This window comes from Vanacampus margaritifer, chromosome 2 (genome assembly GCF_051991255.1).
Source record: "Vanacampus margaritifer isolate UIUO_Vmar chromosome 2, RoL_Vmar_1.0, whole genome shotgun sequence".
Taxonomy (NCBI): domain Eukaryota; kingdom Metazoa; phylum Chordata; class Actinopteri; order Syngnathiformes; family Syngnathidae; genus Vanacampus; species Vanacampus margaritifer.
Window position 1 is genome coordinate 41,593,032 of NC_135433.1, and position 21,647 is coordinate 41,614,678.

At 41.5% G+C, this 21,647-nt stretch overlaps 1 protein-coding gene across 3 annotated transcripts; it reads left to right on the forward strand.

The window, feature by feature from the left end:
- Positions 1-99: 99 nt before the first annotated feature.
- Positions 100-17,019, forward strand: ubxn7 (UBX domain protein 7). Of its 3 annotated transcripts, none has more exons than XM_077559205.1 (11): positions 100-234; positions 5,843-5,996; positions 6,092-6,156; positions 6,235-6,300; positions 8,122-8,234; positions 8,550-8,696; positions 10,393-10,483; positions 11,304-11,434; positions 13,393-13,894; positions 15,231-15,310; positions 15,929-17,018. In XM_077559205.1, exons 1-11 carry the CDS (start codon positions 129-131, stop codon positions 16,088-16,090), a joined length of 1,617 nt encoding a protein of 538 aa, XP_077415331.1. In that variant the 5' UTR covers positions 100-128; the 3' UTR covers positions 16,091-17,018. The 3 variants fall into 3 exon arrangements, with proteins under 3 accessions (XP_077415331.1, XP_077415333.1, XP_077415332.1); XM_077559207.1 differs by lacking the exon at positions 100-234 and adding an exon at positions 917-1,078 and having other exon boundaries at positions 15,929-17,019; XM_077559206.1 differs by lacking the exon at positions 100-234 and adding an exon at positions 921-1,082 and having other exon boundaries at positions 15,929-17,019.
- Positions 17,020-21,647: the final 4,628 nt, after the last annotated feature.

Consider the following 21,647-nt stretch of genomic DNA (forward strand, 5'->3'; position numbering starts at 1 on the left):
TTCTAATTTCTTCGTGAAACAGTATTACCTTTTTTCGTAAAATACTATAACTCCCACAATGCACCAGTCGCGTAAAGTGACGTCTCTGCCACTCGCGCCAGGCGGAGGGAAAAAAGGTTGTGTTGCGCATGCGCGACATTTATGTTGTTGTTTGTGGCGGTAAGATGGCGGCGCTCGGAGACACCTCGACTCCGGGGGTGAACGGGTTAATACAACAATTCACAGCAATAACAGGTAAAAATCACACTTGGTTTCCATCCTAATTTGAGGGGTATCTTTTGGGAGACGTGCGGGAACAGTTGCCCGTGTCGGGACTGACGAGGAAAATGCGTGCGCAGTTGTAAAAAGGGACGTTAAATGTGTCTGGTGCCCCTCCGCTGTCAGTGGGGAGGAAAAAAAGCACAGCCCGTGTTAACTGGCCAACTCCACTAAAAGACTCTCCACTCGTGAATGAGTGCGGAACTTAAACCTCTATAACAGCAACTTAGCTTCTCCCCCGTAGTGCTTAGTGGCGATCACAACAAGTTACAAATCGTGAGCAGGTAGCTGCTTTTTATTGCACTTTTAGACATAGCCTGTTGTGCGTAATTGCAGAATGGAGGTCTAACATTTGCCTTCATCATCATCGCCTTGTGCTACTACTTGTCATCTCTTTAAAAAAAAAAAGAAAAAAGACTGTATTGTTAAAATCTCACTGTTACCGGTGTGATTTTCTACTAGCGCATTATAGATCCGCACATCCTACAATCGGTTACTCATGTGCACGCGATGAAAAATACAAGAGAAGTGTAAAGTTTATTTCACGCAGACGAGCTACCGCGCCACCATGTTGGCAGACTCGAACGCGCATGCGCAGTAAGGGACGGAAGTCAAACTACTACACCGTGCAGGAAATGTTCAACTACAATCTACACAGCGAGAACAGTAACACATTCTTTCGTGTAAATGCTTGGCAACTTACTTGCTACCTCAACCGGAAAATAAAGCATCAGTGATTAATTCGTAATATAATATTCATTTCTGCAATCAACTAAACAAAACAACTTCTTTCAATTCAAATCACAGGTGGAGCCTTATGGTAGGTATGTCTTCTTTTTGTGTCTTTTAAATCGAAGTTACATGCTACGTAACACTATAATAACTGGGGATGCACGATAATATCAATGGCCGATAATTATCGTCAATTATCGACCAATTTGACATCAAACAGATAATAAAGAAATCAGCCGATAATTATCGGCCATTATCAACCAATTTGACTTTGTATAGATAAACCAGATAATAAAGAAATTCGCCGATAATAATAGACTTGCCGCGTTGGTCCATCTTTTGTGGTTGTGGCTCAAGATGTGTCTCCCCAAAATTTTACCCTCACAGTTTTTATGTTGAATTTTTAAAACATAACTTTTTTGTTTTGCCAAACTCAAAATTAGTTACTGGTTGTCTTTGAAGCAGAGATATCAATAAAATTCAGCTTTACGGTGCGTTACAAATGGTTCTATGTATTTGTACTTATAGTAGGAATCCAAAGTATATTTGTATTCAAGTTAATTTTGCAGACAATTATTGCCTTACTTATTGGTTATCGACATCGGCACGTTCTAAATTATTGGTTTATCGGTATCGGTTGAAAATACCATTATCGTGCATCCCTAATAATAACGTAAGAAAATAAGGCCAAATGTTCAACAAAATGTAAGATTTAAAAAGAAGACACACCTGTATAGCTCTCCGCCAGTGACCTGAGCCGGAAGGTCTTCTTAGTTTTGTTTTGCCAAATGCAGAGGTCAAACTTAAAACAGTACAATGTGGAATTTATCACGTTATTGACCATTTGCACCGACGTCACATGATCACGTGACTGCCCTATGACGGACGGCGGAAGGAAATGATTGTTGAATGGAAGTGGATGTGACCAGGAGCCACTTGGCAACTGTTATTTTACAAATTAAAAGTTATTATTGCCAATAGAGCCACGAAATCTACTACTTCAACGAAAGTTCGTCTGTCGGTCGAAGTTGCACATTTAGTCGGGACTCATAGAGCGCGGTATTTACTCAAGTTGGAGATCGCTCCTCAGCCTCCCTATTAAGGTCTATTCAGGGGTGCTGGAGAGGAGGGTCAGTCAGGAAGTTGAATCTCTGATTCAGGGGGAGCAGTGTGGTTTTCGTCCCGGCCGTGGAACAGTGGACCACCTCTTCACCCTCTGCAGGGTCCTCGAGGGTGCGCGGGAGTTCGCCCAACCGGTCTACATGTGTTTTGTGAATTTGGAGAAGGCGTTCGACCGGGTCCCTCGGGGAGTCCTGTGGGGGGTGTTTCGGGAGTACGGGGAATCGAGCCCCTTGATACGGGCTGTTTGGTCCCTGTACGACCGATGTCAGTTTGGTCCGTATTGCCGGCAGTAAGTCGGATTCGCTTCCAGTGAGGGTTGGACTCCTCCAAGGCTGCCCTTTGTCACAGATTCTGTCCATAGCTTTTATGGACAGAATTTCTAGGCGCAGCCAAGGCGTTGAGGGGGTCTGGTTTGGTGGCGTCAGCATTACATCTCTGCTTTTTGCAAATGACGTGGTGCTGTTGGCTTCATCAAGCCGTGATCTCCAACTCTCACTGGAGCGGTTCGCAGCAGAGGTTGGGATGAGGATCAGCACCTCCAAATCCGAGACCATGGCCCTCAGTCGGAAAAGGGTGGCGTACTCTTCTGGGTCGGGGATGAGATCCTTCCCCAAGTGGAGGAGTTCAAGTATCTTGGGGTCTTGTTCACGAGTGAGGGTAGAATGGAGCGGGAGATCGACAGGCGGATCGGTGCTGCGTCTGCAGTGATGCGAACTCTGTATCGGTTTGTCGTGGTGAAGAAGGAGCTGAGCCGAAAGGTGAAGCTCTCGATTTACCAATCGATCTACGTTCCTACCCTCACCTATGGTCACGAGCTGTGGGTTGTGACCGAAAGAACAAGATCCCGGATATAAGCGGCCGAAATGAGTTTCCTCCACAGGGTAGCCGGGCTCTCCCTTAGAGATAAGGTGAGAAGCTCGGTCATCTGGGAGGGCCTCAGGGTCGAGCCGCTACTCCTCCGCGTTGAGAGGAGCCAGCTGAGGTGGCTCGAGCATCTGGTTCGGATGCCTCGTGGACGCCTTCCTGGAGAGGTGTTCCGGGCGTGTCCCACCGGCGTGGCGGGATGCCCCGGGGACGAACCAGGACACGCTGGAGAGACTGTGTCTCTCGGCTGGCCCGGGAACGCCTTGGGATCTCGCCGGAGGAGCTGGTTGAAGTGGCTGGGAAGAGGGAAGTCTGGGCATCCCTCCTAAAGCTGCTGCCCCCATGACCCGGCCTAGAATAAGTGGTAGAAGATGGATGGATGGATGGATGGAGATCGCTAGTTTGAAAACAGCCCCTTACCTTCTGTTGCATGCTGTTTTTCCCAAGTTAATTAAATCGCCGACTTTTCCGGAATTCACAGCGCACAACCTATACCATTATGTAGTCAATGAATTTTTTTTGGGGTGTGGCAGCAATATGCTTCCATAATATCTTAGATCATCACTGTCAGATTGCAATTACAGCTATCATTACTAGTATTCAAAAACCCAATATAACAACACACATCCATGTTACAGTTTTTTCCTGGATAAGTTCTCAATATTTACTTATCATATGACAAAACCATAAAACGCAATATTCATCAGAATGCCATGTTTAGAATACTGGGGGGGCGCATAGAACATATTGTGTATGTGTGTATATATATATATATATATATATATATATATATATATATATTATTAATGTCATTTTGAGAACATTTGCTATGCAGATCTCAAAAGTAAAAATCGAAACTCAGGACTCTAAAAATAATATCAGCAATGTTATTTGTTAGTTTTCATAATATACTATCTTGATACTTTTAAGTTAGGCCACTTCACCTGACATGCAGAATAGCGTACCATAATTAATTTCCGGTTCTGTTTAGTGAGTAGATTTTCTGTCAAGAGTCCAGATACTTATCAATTTGCTTGCTCTTTCTCTGTTCAAAGTTGGATTAAAGTTGTGTGGTTCCTTCCTTCAAATTGTGCCGAAACAAATTCAGAGCTTTGGGGCTTAAGTGAAAGTAACATTAGGGACATCTAGTGGACGAGTGAAGTCATAGCAACTTATGTCACTAAGAGTGAAACATTCACAATTCACTCATTCTTGTCTTTCAGCATTAAAATGAAAAATAAGCACTATACCGCTTGATTAATGTATTCTTTTCAGAAGATGGTTTTAGAAAATGTCTGTTCATGTGGCACTGATCATGTTTAAACACATACAGTTGTGTTTGAAAGTTTGGGGTGTGTAAACTTTTGAACACCACTGCATATGTATAAAAGTTACTTATTGACACAAAAATGCATATAATTGTTACCCAAATTCACACGTACATCTCTACTCATGTCAACTTCAACCTCTGAAACAATTGGCACAGTATTTTGAATTTTATGGACATTAAGCTTTTGTCTCACCATGCAGTATGCTCAAAAGTTGTACATACCCCTAGGGTATGTATGTAAACGGGTACCTTTGCGAGTGTTGGTATGGTTGAAGAAGGTATCAAATACATGCTCCCGTTAGGGTTTGTTTAATGTTCGCAAACGTTCACTAAACGTCCACCAATGGTTTTAATGCTTTTTGTTGTCAACTCTAGGCGAACATTGCGAACTTCAACGAAGCCTGGCAAGAAATCAGCATTCTCTAGCGTCACAAACCTTCCTTCACCTTTTAGTGGGGTATAGGCTTAAATTGGATGATCTCTCAGTTTTTCTCACACCATGTTAATACTTGGGTTTGCCACCACCTAAGAAGTTTTCAAGAAAATGTATTAAAAATACATTTAAAAAGGAAAAAAAAGTGTTGCAACAGGATATGCCGCATGTAACGTTAGTTCGCCGTCACTTGTGGATCGTGAGGCTAGAGGAGATGTAATAACAGGACTGAGACACACCTCCGGTCAAACCCGCCTTCCATCCCCACCGCCTGAGCCCCCAAGTAGATTTCAAATCTGTGGGAAACACTGTCTCTGCTTAACACGGTTCAAACCAGACGTTTGTGAAAAGTGGGCTTGGTCATCCAAACACTTAATACCGGTTTTAAATGTGCTAGCCATGTCAATTGTAGGTTAGCTTAACATTAGCATAGCTTTGTCCCTCATCAGAATTATTTATTTTATTTATTATGATTATTTTTTTTTTACTTGCCTACTTATGATCATTTATTTTGTGTTATGAAGCTGGTTGCTAGCTAGCTGGTGCAGCGCAGGTAGCACTGGTCTGAGAGTCAACCGGCAGCTACCTGTGGTAGGTGATGTGAGCGATGCAGTCCAGCAAAGCTTTTTGGAACGCCATCGCAGTTGATTCTCAGTTTTGATATTCAATGTGTTATAATGACGTGCAAAATTGAAATTTTGTCTTGCAACCTGGAATGTGAAACCGCTAATTTCAAGCCTATAACAATGTCGTACCAGTATGTATGTATGTACATGTATGTATGCATTATTCGGCAAGAACACCAAAAGGAGATGCACAATCAAGCATAAAATCATGATGCACTGTTTTATTCTTAAATTAGCCAGTGGTGACTTGTAAGAGCTTGTTGTCTGGCTCAAGAAAGCTTGGCTCAACATTGGCACACTCTGAGACAGCTCTGCCCCCGCAAACAAGCTGATTCTTCCATAGCAAAAAATGAGCTGTAAAAATATCTATAATGATCTATCTTTGGGTTATTTTAACAAAACAAGCCATATATGAGCTGATTTAAATGTTGTAATTGTGTAAAAATGCATTCTATGTCTCCTTTAATACTCCACTAGGGGCTACAGAGAGTGTGGGGAAGCATATGTTGGAAGCATGCAACAACAACCTGGAAATGGCAGTGACGATGTTTCTGGACGGAGGCGTGGTGGCCGAGGAGCCCAGCACGAGTTCCGGTTCGGTAGCATCCAGCAGCAGAGTTCCACCTTCAGAGTAAGTGCTCATACACCAACTATTTTTTTTCTTCTAAATGATACTCTGATGATCGGATGGTTAGCGTTTTTTGTCTTGTGTGTGTGTGGTCACAGCGAAGTACGAGCACCCATTCCTCAGAAGCAGGACATACTTGTGGAGCCGGAGCCACTTTTTGGAGGTATTGCATTGATATTTTTTGATTGCTTCTTTCTTGCAAGCATTCATTGCAATTTTGTTGCGTCTTGTAAACTTTCAGTGCCAAAGCGAAGGAGGCCGGCACGATCCATATTCGATGGCTTTAGAGACTTCCAAACAGAAACAAGTGAGTCGTCTTTGGGGCTGAAACAATTTAGTGAATAATTTGATAAAGGATAGAAAAGCCACAGGTGACTTTCAATCCTTTTATTGAACAAACGGTAAGAAAATAAACACGTATTAAGCACATTTATACACAAGCTGCCACAACTGGCACCCAGGCACTCAACGGTATGATTACTGGCAGACGGTTCGCCAGTTAACAGCCAGCTGCTAACCTGAGCTCACAACAGCCAACTCTAAACTGGCATTTGCTGCCTCCCACGTCATTCACCAGGCCAGGCCACACCTTTTAAAGCAACACAAACACAAAGTCACAGATAATTTAGTGTGGAATGTGAGGATGGCGACCTCAAGTGGACAACAATATTACCTGCTCCTCCTCACATGCACATTTTGTTGTTTGAAAATGCAAAACCATTTCCATCTAATTATTCTGTTCTATCTAATAAATAAGCAGTGGAATAATAGAGGCTTGAAAATATTTGATAGTTGCAGGTAAAATCTTTCATGGCAATATTCTCACTGCTAAATTCTGTTTACAAGAATGTATCTTATTTTGGATTTTCCTTATTCCAAAGAGTGTCAAGTTTTTGGTTCTCTTTAAAGGAGAAGCCCCCCCATCATTACAATATGTTCACAGCAGCTCCACTATTCAAAATACGGTATTTCTGTGTTATATTTGTGTTAGTGGAATACGAGATAAGCAGCAAAATCCAGCAGTTTTTTATCAATATCAGATGGTGGCCATTTTGCCGTCTTGCTGTCGAGTGAAAACGACATCATAGTTGCTCAGGTCTCAGGTAACAACCAATCACAGCTCAGCTTCAGAAAACAGATGTGCTGTGATTGGTCTGAGCTCTGAGTAACTGTGATGTCATCTTCAGTCGACAGCAAGTGGCAAAATGGCCGCCGCCTCAGATGGATCAAAATGGCTGGATTTTGCTTCATTACTCTTACGCTACGTTCAGACCAACGGTTGGGGAGGCGTTTCCGGCGGCGCGATTGCATTGTAGTCAATGGACTTCACGCGGAGGGGCGCGATGGTATGCCGGGCGGCGCGTTTGGGCTGTTTCTGGCGATCATCTTGCTACTTTGCCCATTTCGCCGGCGTTGGTTGAAATTAACTTTTGACGCCATTGCGTCAGAGACATCCAATCGGTGTAGAGATAGTCCACGTCACCAAATACGTCACAAACAAAACACAGGAAGCGGTTGCAGAACGTGTAGCATAGCAATGGAGGAGAGTTTGATCGTTGCGGTTTGCAGACAGCTGTACAACACGGCGAGCTACGTGTACCGCGACCGGGCCAAAAAGGAGATTGCTTGGAGGAAGAAGCGTGAATGTTGGCTTACCTGGTGAGTTTGTTTGTTTAATTGTCGAAGTGTGAAGCAAGCTAGCAATGCTACAATAAAGTTAGCACCACCTACCGAAGCGGAAATCCCTCCTCTTCCTCCGTTGCGGCGCGGAGCGTAACAAATCCCATTTGAGAACCCCCGCAAATAAAACACGTGCGAGACCAGCGTAGCGTCACAATATTTTCGGCTCAGTTTGAACGTAGCATTATTCCACAAATGCAGTATTAATCAGAATGTCATGGTTACACTAGTGTGAGGTCACATATAACACATTATTGTCAAGAAATGTTTAAGGCTGACTTCCCCGTTTAAAGTAGCACTGATTGTTCACTGTTTAAAAATACTTTAGTGAATTCCATATGAGGTGTTAATTGTTCACGTTATTAAATCAGATTCCTACATTGAAGTCACGATTTTTCCATCCCCCATTGATGATAATTCCCCTCACTCGCATTCCATCTCTTTCCAGTCCGCCAGGAACAGGAGCTGCGCAACGGTGGCACAGTGGACAAGAAACTGAGCACCCTGGCAGACCTTTTTCGTCCTCCCATTGAGCTGATGCACAAAGGCAGCTTTGAGACGGTGAGGAGTCGCTTACAAATCTACACCAAACAGGCCTTGATTCTGTGTGCTGACCTTCACTCAGAGGAAAGCAGGTGTGCTGCAAACGAAACAATGGGCAACTTACAGGCATCTACATGCCCCATGAGGTTGTACAACTAGAAATTTGACAACTTCCCATACAATTTTGGTTATGATGATGATTTCTGTTATGGTTGACATGTCACACCCCTTTGCGTCCAGATTGCAAACTGGTTACTTGAATCATGTCCCTGTTCTACAATATAAAGTTGTCTAAATTTGGACTTTACGTTGTGTCGTTACTATCTCAAATAGGCAAAAGACTGCGGCCAGTTGGAGAACAAGTGGTTGATGATCAACATTCAGAACGTTCAAGATTTTGCTTGCCAGTGCCTGAACAGAGACGTTTGGAGCAACGACGCTGTGAAGACCATCATTCGAGAACATTTTATATTCTGGCAGGTACACAGCTTTTACTTGCGGTTACCACTCAGCGCTGTTAATAGAAATGCAATTGTAAGGCTGTCAGAACAAACCACAGGGCTTAAAGTACAGTGCCGGATTTCCGGCGTAAGAGCCACTAGCCAATCACAAGCAGAGTAGGGCTGGTCTTGTATTGAAAGAGCGCAATGAAAAATCCAGCGGAGTTAACAGTTTACATTATGGGGAATATTTCACACGTCTGGCAAAACACCACCAATGTGGAGAGAAGGCCAACTTCTAAATAAACCTTCCCATACCAAGTAAGATGTGGAGCGCAATACGCTTTTATTTTGGAGTTGTTCCCGGGAGCGTTTTGCCTGTCGTGGCGCAATGGATGACATGACTCGTCTTGCGAAATGTGTGTCTGCCGTTCATATTGCCTGCATAAATTATTGCGACTAAAGTCAACAAAACAACTTAGCCCTGAAATCATGTTCGATCGCCAATTAAGGGCACTAAAAGACGACTTGATTACGTTGGCATTGTATTGGACGGTGCCTGTTGCCAGTGTTTAGACTAGAGCGTCTACAGTGTGAGCGTGATAACTGTGCCAGCGGCTGCAGCTAGAACCATCGGACTACTTTTCAAAGGCAGTCTAATCAACGTGATGATTTAAGATAAGATAAGATAAGATCCACTGATTGTCACACCCATCTAAGTTTGCACACTTTGATGCTGACGGCCGGGCACAGTTGCCGTCCCTAGAGATCGGTTTAATAAACTGAGCTCACTCAATTGTGCAGTTGACAGTCGGCAAAATCACAACTGTGGTTCTGACGTCACTTTGTCTCACAGACCAAAAACTACTCGACTCGGAACTTCATTTCATACTAAGTGCTATACGTGTAGTAAAAATCAGTCATGGAATAAAGACAGGTAAAACAAAACAACACCAAACAAATGAATAAATATCGTAAGTGGGTAAATGAATAAGTCAATAAAATAACAAGTAGGTCAGTAAATAAAATAAATAATTAATAAAATGCTGAAGGCACCATGCCGAGTCGAACGCCAAAGAACAAAGATGTCTTTTAAGAGTGGGTAGAGAGGGAAGTTGCCTAATATTTAACAGAAGGTCATTACAAAATCCATGGCGAGTGATTTGTCTAAAATCTCCCCAACTCTCTAGAGAAGAAAATAATGTGCTGTTAAGCACAATTCAAATTTAAGTTAAAAAAAAACCACAAATTTTTGATTATTTAGAAATTAAAGTTGGTCGATCATTAGTAAGTGGAAATATATTTTTAATGACTTCTGTATTCATAATTGTTCTATCACCAAGCGAAAATAATATTTTTATCCAAATACCTGATTATTCAATAGAATTTTCCATACGATATTTGAATACCAAAATATTCGATATCTGCAGCACTAGAAGGGACTGCAACCCGCAGTGCTATTATACTGTACTATACATCATATAAATGGATAATGAAAGAGATGAGCTGACACGACGAATCGAATAGTAATGGCGTGATGCCGGTCGAACAATGAATCGACACATTGGATACTGCACCACCGCTCCCCGGAAAAAGTTTAGGCTCAGGATTTTTTTGTAATTTTATTTTATTTTTTACTTTAAGCCCTGAAAACCGGTTTGTCATTACAGTAGGTTATTTCCAGCCATGTTCCGGAGGTGGAGTGGATTAAGTTTTTATCTCAATGTTTGTTGCAGGTATATCATGATAGTGAAGAGGGACAACGATACATCCAGTTCTATAAACTCAACAAATTTCCATATATTTCCATCTTGGATCCTCGTACTGGTGAGTGTTCTTGTGAGCAGCACAAGAGTAGGATGGGGCAGATAATCTATTCTACTCCAGTGACTTAATTCCACTTAAATTTCCCACAACGCGCCAAAAAGTTGACAGTGCAACCTCGGAGTTTGAACGTCTCGGAACCCGTACAATTCAGACTTCAACCAAAAAATCTGAGTAAAAAATCTCCCAGAGGTGCTCCATACTCGCGAGTGCAATTTGATTTTTCCACGACAATTTTCTTCGCCATGAGCCCAAAGAAAGACAACAGTGCCAGTGGCAGCAAAGACAAACATACAGTGCTACAAACCGCGGTGGAATTAGGAAGGAGATTATCGCGCTGTTGTGTGACTACTTCTGTAAATACAGTTCAACAATGTGCCTGACGTTAAACAATGCACGCAAGGACCGCTTAATAATCTAACAATATGCCCAATGTATAATACACAAACTCAGCACAGAACTAAAGCTAGCATTAGTATAGCATTTATCATCCACTGATGCCATCACACCACAACAAAAAAGGTTAGGTATTTTATTATTGTTTGAATACTGTACTGTACTGTCAATGTAAAAAACATAAATAGAAATTAAAATAGGAATTTTCTGTTTTTGGAGCTTGGGAATGGATTAATTACATTTACATTATTTCCTATGGGAAAAAATGTTTCGGAGGTTGAACAATTTGGACTTGTGAATTATTTTCAAACTCCAAGGTACCACTGTAACTTTATTTTGCTACCACCACCTTGTATACAGAAGTGAGGGAAACACTTGCCGGGATTCAAAGCTGTTTTGAAACACACAGTCCTGTGTATCACCCTAGGTCAAAAAATGGTGGAGTGGAACCAGCTGGACGTGGCGTCCTTCCTGGAGCAGGCCACCGGCTTCCTGGCAGAGCACGGGCAGCTGGACGGGCCGTCCTGCCCGGCACCACCCGCCAAACGGGCTCGCTCTGTACGTCTTTGATTTCTCTCCTGGGCTGGTGTGGTTACATGTGGTCTGTAGTTGTGAGGCCGGTCAGATGTACTGCCACATTGTGAAACACTTTTCAAGATTTAGATCCACATATGAAAGTGGCCTTAGGTCGGGTGTGAAAAAAACGTTCACACTGCATGAAAAAATCTGATACTTGTGAAAAAATCTAAATTGCGCTGCAGTGTGAACGCAGCCTAAATCGGATATTTATGCGATGCGTCTGCACTGTGAACGCTCATCCGCACGCATCCAATTCATACGTCATCAAAAAGCCTGATATGCGCTCTGTGCGGGCGGGAGACTACTGGCACGTCTGTGAATATATACAAAGCTGTTTTAGATAAGTGTTAAATTTGTCTTTAATTTAATCACACTTGAAACATGAAGCATAAAGTTGACGTGTGGCGATAGTAGAAAGTCAGCCCTGCAGACGGTTCATCACGAACGGCGGTGATGCGGCGTCATCTTCGGTAGACTTCTCAATGAAATAAGAAGGTCGAGGAGTGTCCCCTCATTTCCCCCAAATATTTCTATTACCTCTTCCAACCTCGCTACTCTGGCGACATGAGGTGAAAAAATAAGTCAGACGGATTTCTGTTGCTGTTTGTAAACACCACATTCAAAACTGACTTACAAGGAAGCCGAGGACGGCAGCCAACCAGGAACGAGCTTGAAAACAGTCCACCAACCAGGAGCGCAGGCGTTCGCACAGTTGCATTTGCATAATGTCTGTAGACAACACACATGAATCGAACTCCTAACACTTCCGCGAAACGAGTCCACCAGTCCACCAATCTGTAGCGTGCGTTGGCACAGCTAAATTTGCACATATGACACGAATAAAAGTCGCTTGCCTCGGCGGCTTGGTTGGCGGTAAAACGTTGCGATTACTTCCGTGGACACTGCAATGTGACGACGTTTTGGGTGTACGTCACTCGACGTCTTCTCTTTGCGCATGCGAGTCGCATCACGAATGAGTACATAAAAAAAAAAAAAAGATCAGATTTAACAAAAAAATCCCAATTGCAGTGTGAACGTAGCCTTGGGCAGGTTTGTGAACGGAAAAGGCCCTTTTGTGTTGGATTGGTTCAGAAAATTAATGAAGTCATATTTTATATTTTTAGCCCAGAAGTGTTTTTCCTACAAATGTTTCCTGTAATTATGACTTGCCTACTGCATTATCAACAAACTAAACTCTGACAAGGATCTCCTGTAATTAGAAAACATTATGCTGTCTTTGAACTCAAATTTGAAATCGTGAACCCCTAACGTTGCCATAAAACGTTAATATGAAAAAAGCCTGCAGTGACCTTCTGGGCCAAGTCTATTTCAAGACTTAAACCCTATAAAGCAGTGGTGTCAAAGTCCGGTCCACGAGGGCATGAGTCGTGCCTGTTTTAGAGGTTTCCCACATTCAACACAGCTGATTTATACTTGAGGTCATCAGCAAGCTCTGCAGGAGCCTGATCCTGATCCTAATCATTGAGTCAGGTGTGTTGGAGTAGAGAAACCTCCAAAACATGCAGGACTCAGGCCCTCGAGGACCGGATCTTGACACGTGCTATAGAGCATTTATTTTATCTGCCAAATATGAGACTAAAGGGAGTAACTTTTACAACTGTTGGGCCACGTTTGTCCCCAAACTTGAAACCTATAGCGCATGCATTTTACCTGCTGGAGAGGAAACTGTCGGTATTCTTCGCTGCTATGGTTGAGAAATGTTAATCAAACAAATATTAATTTAATTGGGATTTAAGTATGGCATTATGGCAAATCTTGGTTGCGCTTTGGCAACAATAACAAACCAAGTCCTCTCTGGAATAATTTTGATAGTGTTGTGTTTGGTCAGAATCACACAGTTTGCCCCCCCCCGCCTGCCTTGCTATTATTCTTCCTTGATTTGTTTTTAACAGCTGCACTCTTGTTTTCTGTTCTAGGAGAGTCTGATCGATGCCAGCGAAGACAGCCAGCTGGAGGCCGCCATCCGGGCCTCCCTACAGGAAACTCACTACGAGTCCTCCAATGTCCCCGACGTCCCCGACTCCCCGAGGTCGGAGGACGACTCGGACGCCGAGCCCTTCTCCGACAGCGAGGGACCCATCTCGGTCGACGGTTCGGACGGAGAAATGCCGGAACCCCAGAAAGAGAAAAGTTCCACCAGCAAACATCCCCCCGCAGTCCCCACGTCCGGGTCCGCCCAGCATCGTCTTCATCCCGATAGTACGTCTTCCTGTCACCGGAAATCTCCGTTCAAAGAAAACAATCACAGTCACAAAAAGGAGGAGAGCAAAAAGAACCACCTGGAGCCCTCGCTCTCTGGGCTTCGTCAGTCCCACCAGGACGCGGGTCCTGAGGGAAACTCTAACCCTAACTGTGCAGTGGTAGCCGACAGTGCAGGGCCATCCAAGACCTGTGAAGACGACTGTCCTGAAGACAATGGTACAGTACTTTAAACCAAAAAATAACTAGGGCCAAACGGATTCATTGTCTGACCCGAATTTTAATTGCCTGATACTGATTTTTGCATCGATGGGTGTGTCAATGAATTTTGAGCATCTGTCATTTGGCAGTCATCAACAGTCGAGGCGTCCTTCTGTCATCGTCAGTCCGTCAATAATTCAAGCTGAACCGCATTGTAATCATCAATCCGTCATTCGTCATTGCTCAGCAGCAAAATGAGCAGTCGTCAATGCTCCGTCATTTGTTAATCCGTCACCAAAATGGGACGTCTGTCATTGAGGGATGGCCAAATTTAATTGGTGGACGAACACCCTTTTCAAAGTTTCCCGTCAATCGGCAACAAAATGGGCGTTGGGGAAACAGGTTGATGGACTTTCCGTCAATATTAATATAATGCCCACCTATGGATTTTTTCCTTTTATTTATTTGTATTTTTTGCACATGAGCAAATTAAAATGTAAGACAAAGACTCAAAGACAAAAAAAAAGGGGCCAATTATTGCCAATTCTTTTCTCTGTTAAGTTAAACAAATACTCTAAGGAATGGCGATTTCTAGCCAGTGTTTGTTCAAGGTTGTGACATTTGCTAAATGCTTGCCATGTGCAAAATCTCTTTGCGACAAGAAAAAACATCAAAACAATAGGCGAACATTTAGAGAATGTTTAACAAACATTGCGGCATTGAACAAACACTGACGAAAAGTCAACATTCGCCACCTTTGCACACGTTCGCACCTCAGTGGGATACTTAAGGCAAAGTATCGCAAAACAGTCAAACCTTCTGTCTGTTATTCATATCTTCGAATGCTATAAGTGTGAAGGGACTGGGGAAAAAAAGTTATTTTATTATATATTTTTTTTAATTAATCAACCGATTACCAGTTAGTGGAATTTTGTTCAAAATTCCATATTGGTTGGGACCAAATAACATGATTAGGCGCTGTTTACTCTTTCAACTGGTTAAATGTCAAAAAGTAGATACCATACATTAGGAGGATAGTATACACACATGCTGTTTTTTTTTCTTTTTTTCACTGTGTCAAAAAGCATGGAGAACATTAACTTGAGCTCCTCCACTCTATGGCCAGTTATATGAGCAGTATTACTCAATGGCAGTTTATATTGACATTTTCCCGCCTCTTTTAAAATATTTAGTAAGCAACAATCAAGCAGTTTTCTCCATAGTTCAATAAAGTTAATTTATTCTAATACTTATCCCTACTATGTGTGTGACTTAAAATGTTAAAGAAAGAAAAAAAAGAAATGTACAAAATGCTTCACCCATGTTAAGTGTTTATTTTTTTATTTTAACACAGGTCCCAAGGCCAGATTGATGCTTCGTTATCCAGATGGACAAAGAGAGCAAATATCCTTGTCTTCTCAAGCAAAACTTATGGTAAGCATTGTCCTCCTTATTGAAATAAAACTATTATTCTCTTCTCAGCATCTTTGGTTGTCTGAAAAAGTGCTTTTTAAGCATAATGTATTATTACTGTACTGCATTATCATTTAGAGAGGTGTATAAATACAGCGCATCTGCAAAGTATTAACCGCACTTCACTTTTTTCCACATTGATTTGACTTGATTAAGTTTGGTTATTTGGTGATTAGCAGAGAAGACCGCACAGTAAAACTTTGCATCACCGAGGGAAAATAACCCAATAAAGCTCGAGGGATTATTTCCATTGTGGTCCTCAACTCACAACTAAACAAGAAACAAAACATTTGGTTATGTTACAGCCTTTTACTAAAATTCAAGACAGCTGTTGCTAACATGAAGGTGTTGGTATGTCCAAAAAGTTTTTAAGGTGAATATTCATAAGTGATATTACAAATCCACGATATAGCAAGGGTGCAAAGGATGAACTGCAATATTGCGGCGGAACGCTGTAACATAACAACAACAAAAAGCACTTTCTAACTGCGCCATTCAAAAACTGAGCGCACAACAAAACGACATCATTGTATTGTATTTGTGTTCATGTTGTGTCTAACATTACTTTGTGACTTGAAGGCGCTGGTGAGACACGTCCAGTCCAAAGGTTACCCCAACGAATGCTTCGAACTCGTAACCAACTTCCCGCGGCGGAAGCTCACCCACTTGGACTATGACATCACTCTGCAGGAGGCGGGGCTTTGTCCGCAGGAAACTGTGTTTGTGCAGGAGAGGAACTAGGAACGAGCCCATAGTGGACTCAAAACAACCATCATGGACAGTAAGAGGGACTGGGCCCGGCCGGGTTGGAGGAGGCTCGTGGTGATTTAGGGGGCTCTCCTTTCCCTTCTCATGGCCCACAGATTCACAACTCCTTTGGCCAGTACCAGATGTTGACAACTCTTAATTCTTGATAGGGTTCAGGTCTTATTTTTCTGGATTCCAGGCCCAATGGAATAGAATGACCATACTAAGGCTCGTATTCTGATCAAATCCTCACGCGTCAGGCTTTAGCAGAGACTCTCGAGAAGACTTCCGAGTTTGTTTTCTAGTAGCTCTTGTTATTTCCCGTACCAGGAAGCAAGAAAAGGGAGACTTCACTCTTCATTCATTCGTTCGGACTCAACTGTGCTCTCTCGATTTGAAGATGTGTGACATTTCTAAAGAAGAGTGCATCCATCAACTTTTTACTCGCGTTTCTATTGCTCGGTTAGAGACTAATGGACGAGCCGGTACTTTTTTTGTGGAAAGCCAACTTTTGATACGGAACGACTGAAGGCCGGTGCGCATCTCGTCAGTCGCTTGGACCTTTGCTGTACGGAGATGGTTTAGTGAGAGAGACACACACACTGAGGTCATGGTGTTAGACATTGTTTCCTCTCTTTCTTTCCTTCTTTCTTTCTTTTTATATGCTGCCAAGAAAATATGCCCATGATAAAATATAACCAACAAAAAACTAAGGGAGCATATTTTTTTGTGTGTGTCTTGTTCACTCACTCGGGACAACAATTCCACAAGGAATACACAATTTTATTTTATTGTTCCCCAATTACAGTGATGCGTAATGTACATATGGGGACAGGGTTACCAAAGAAGTGCTTATCAATGATTACAATAAATAAATAAATACATAAAAAGAAGAAAAAAGCAGTGAGATGAATCATTAAAACTCATTTAAAGCACAGTAAAGTTTTGGAAATATTTTTGAAATGACACACGTGCCATTGATTGAAATCAAGATGTTATATTTTAAATGAATCCTCTGTTATGATTATGATGCAAGTTATTGGATCTTTTAGAAAAAGTTGTTTTCTTAAAACAGATCATTTTAATTCCAAAAACATGTTTTAATATCTAACACTAACATATTTTTTTGCCACGTTTATCTTCTACTCATTCACCAAATACAATTCACTTTAAAGTCCCTGGAAAGCAAAAATTGAAAATGTCTTGCAAATTTTCTACACCACGGACAAGTGTTGTTGTTAACAACCCGGCCAAACAGGAAGTCAACATTAAACATTTCTTGACAATATGTCATATGTGACCTCACTAGTCTAAGCATGACCTCCTGATTAATATTACTTTTGTTGAATGTGAGTTATGCAGCAAAATTCAGCCGATTTTATCCATCTCATGGGAACGGCCATTTTGCTTCTTGCTGTCGACTGAAGATGACATCACAGTTGCTCAGGGCTCAGGCAACAACCAATCACAGCTTCTTCTTCATCTTCAGTCAACAGCAAGTGGCAAAATGGCCGCCTTCTGAGATCGACTACCTGTACTCAGACCTAACCTAAAAAAAAAAAAGGGATGAAACTCATTTAGCATCTTCCTTATCTATACCAATACATCCCAGCATGTTTGAGCCTCAAAAATGTAATTTACTGCGGTGCAGTGTCCTGCAGGTTTTGGATGTTTCTCTTCTCCATCACAGCTGAAGCTCATTAGCAAGCTCTGCACATAAGCCCGATAACCATTCTGTTGATTGGAACAGGTGCATTGGAGCAAAAGGGTATAAATAATTTTGGACTTTGAACGAACAGTGACACTTGAAGAGACTAAGGTCTCTTAAAATCAACAACTTTAAGACAAACCAAACATTTAAAAGTTTAATGTTGTAGGCAGTTTAAATTATTTAAATAAATAAAATTACAGCATGAGCTTGGCTACAGATCTTCAGTTAGCTTGAAAACCCTTCAAATTTCAAAAAACACATTTTGTAGGTTTGCTCTCAAAAAGAAATCCAAGTCTCCAATGTTTTTATTTTTGCTTGTTGATTACCGCAATAGACGAAGATTGATATCAGTCAAGTTGCGATGACACATTCTTAAAATATTAGATTGTTGACTGTTCATTTCTTTGTAGGAGTGCAAACTTGCTGATTCATCAGTGTTGAATAATTATTTCACCACACTAATATTGGCTCACCATTTTTGCTCTACAAACAGTACAGCATGTCCAAAGGACTGCGTTAGATCAATAACTCCCTGTTTGATTGTGTTCCAACAGCAGACAGGTTGTCATCCTTTTTAGATCTCGCTAAAGAGATAAAAACGTTTCTTTTTTTTTAGGAACTGGGGACTTGCATCTGTACAAATAGAAGAGGACTTGACATCTTGCTGTGCAGAAATGACTGTTCATGAAGTTTTTTTTTTTATTGTGGTGTGAACAAAAGGTGCTAGAGGCCAAATGAGACCTCCAACCAGCACCTTTTGTAATACAATCTCAAAACAATTCAAATGCAGCATGTGGTTAAACGTATTTGGAACTTTTAAGTTAATTAGGACAGGGTGTTTTCATCACATAGTTATTTTTCCTCAGGTGGTTCTGTTATAATGTTGAAACCACATAGAGTGCATATAAAAAGGCTACACACCCCTGTTCAAATTTTGGATTTTGTGAGGTTTCTTCTGACTCGTACTGAAGATATGATGACAAAAATGCCAACAAAAGTCTAATGAAACAACTGAAGTTTATTTTAGGTTAATTAGAGGCATTTATTTAAAGCCGACTACCATTTAACATTTTGAATTGGATTAGTTAATTTTGAAGTCGCAAACCCCAGTAAGAGTGTGTGCACACTTATGCAACCACATGATCTCAGGTTTTTATTTTTTTACTGAAACAGACATTATGCAGCATTAGCCTTACACATACCAAAAGTGTCATTGCCGAAGCGAACGTCTTGCTTAAATAAAAGAAAGAAGAAGAAACGTTGCTGAATGGGGCAAAAGGGAAGCAAACGAAAGGCTTGATAAGGCAGGAGCGTCAGACCCCGTTCAACTGGTGTCTCGTCACGTAAGCGAGTGTTGACCCCATTTTGGGGTCCACTTTTGACCTTTTGGCTGCTTCTCATCATGTCAATGAAAGTTAATATTTACAAGGCATGCACCGTCACTTTTTACACAAGAGTCATGGTTGTGCAAGGGTGACCATTTCATGTCTGGTTTGATGACATTTTTTATCTATTCTGGGGATGGGAAAAAACTTGAAACTTTCTTTTTTAAAGGTGAGAAACCCCACCCAACAATGCAGTAATGGCCACAATTGCGAAGTCTATGACTTGATTATCATATGTCTGAAAGGTTTTCCTGAACGATTATCTTGTGTGGGGTGTTTTAAGAGTGATTTCTATCCCCTGATCTGCTCAGAAAACATTTAAGGCCGACAACTATCAATGTTTAACAGGTTGAATAATTATAGTTGGCTGCTACACAATCACATCCAAATATGGGCAATCTTGCACTGGGACACTGTCAAAAATTCCATCAGTCAAGACCAGCACTTGTAAATGTTAAATGGAATGTTGTGATACCCGAGACGTAAGTAAATAAACTTTATTAATAGGCTGTAGTGCTTTTCACAGACAAACGTCACAAAATGCAGTCAACACTGAGATTGGCTGATACACTGATTCCAGAGTTTGCTACCACGTTATGGTGACCCAAAAAAAAACCTTTGCCTATCTTAATCTTCTTTTGTATTGCCCAGTAGTCTGGATGCTCTGGCACCACAACGCCTCTCACAGGTCAGACTCGGTACTGATTCCAAAGTTTGCTACCACGATATGGTCAGCATGTAAGCTAACAGTTTGCCTAGCTTAGTCTTCTTTAGTATTTTCCAGTAGTCTGGCTGCTCTGTGGCACCACAATGCCTCTCACAGGTCAGACTCAGTACTATGACATTAAATATTTTTGAGTAACTATACTGTACGATATATTCTGTACTCTAACACTACTACTGATACCAAACTATAGATGACATAACTATAAGTTAGCACAGTGAGCAAAGATGGTGATTTTCTTCCTCGTTATGTATGGGGTTGCTCACATTTTAAAACAGTTCCAATGATGAGAGCTGGTAGGCCTGTGTGTGTATCTCACTTGAGAAAAGATAACATCTGACTTTTTTTTTGGAGTAGCGTAATCAAGTATTGATTTTGTGGGAAACAACATGTGAACTGAAGCACATGACTCACCTTCAACCTTTACAATCACTCCCATTAGTCATACAATACGTGCAAAAGTCCTGCGTAGCATTCCAGTTTATCAGAACAGTACGTTTCCGCTGCAGTTGTAGGAATGCCGTTCAATAGTGTAGATGTCAGCAAATCCTGGCTTTTGCAGTATTCGGTGTGCATGTTGCCTTTTCACATCTGCGAATGTCAGGACAGAATGTTTTGCCAGCAGACTGCGGAGGAACAAAATCACACTCCACACCACAAGATAATTACTCGTGATAATCTTTCAGAGACATCCGATAATCAGGCCTTTGCTGATTTGAAGCAAAAGGGAGGAAAGTGACCCAGTGATTATCGGTATGTGTGTACCCTACTTAAGGTGTGATTTTCGGCCCGATCATTTTTTTTGTGGAAAATCACTCTTAACACACACACCACACTACAGGATAATTGCTCATAATCTTCTAGAAACATCCAATAATAGATTTTTGCTCATGTTATTCAGAATTCAGAAGGGAAAGTCACTCTTGACACACCCTACACCACAGGATGATCGCGCATGATAATCTTTTTTAGAGACGTGATCAGGCCTTAGATGACTTTAATCCGAACGGGTTGGGTAATCTCAAATTAGGCCCGATTATCGGCATGTGTGTGATTTTATTATTTACGATTGTCAGCCCCAAATGTTTTTCCAACTCATCAGGGAAGAAAATGCAAATCTTAACACACCCACATGCCACGGGGGGAAGTTGGGGGTCACAAATTTGAAGATTTCAATTGTCCTTAAGTGTGTAATCCACTTAATATTTAAAATTCTCAGGAGGCCCAAATGTTTTCCTGACTGATCAGGAAGGGATAAAAACACACTCCATGCCACAGGATAATCGCTAAAATAATCTTTTAGCCACATCCGATAACCGGCACCTTTTTCAAAAGGTGAGTTGGTTTTACTTTGTGTTATTTGTATATAATTTGAGGTCTTCCTTAATAGAGAAACAGGAATTATTATGTTTTCAACATCCTGAGCTCACCTCTTTGTTATGCACAAAGTGGACATTCCAAAATAAGTCAACAACATCACAAGTGCTATTTTGTGAAGCGTTTTATCGGAATCGCGGCGCAAACATTCCCGTGTTGAAACAGAAACACCTTAATGGGAGGTCAGGAAAACCCAGTTCTATTGTGAAATGTATCTTGGGGGATTTTCCAATATTTGTTCATATAAAACAAAATGTTAAATGTTACTAGTTCAATACACCAAAGCAACAATCATGTGAACCTTTCAACTCTTCATGGGTGATGTTGACACTGTAAACACGGCCAAATGTAAGA

What these genes read in the sequence shown, in the direction of transcription:
- ubxn7 (XM_077559205.1), top strand. Translation starts at nt 129, where the DNA reads ATGCGCGACATTTATGTTGTTGTTTGTGGCGGTAAGATGGCGGCGCTC. An exon ending in GCCGGAGCCACTTTTTGGAG is followed by an intron (nt 6,157 to 6,234) that starts GTATTGCATTGA and finishes GTAAACTTTCAG; the next exon opens with TGCCAAAGCGAAGGAGGCCG. An exon ending in AGACTTCCAAACAGAAACAA is followed by an intron (nt 6,301 to 8,121) that starts GTGAGTCGTCTT and finishes ATCTCTTTCCAG; the next exon opens with TCCGCCAGGAACAGGAGCTG.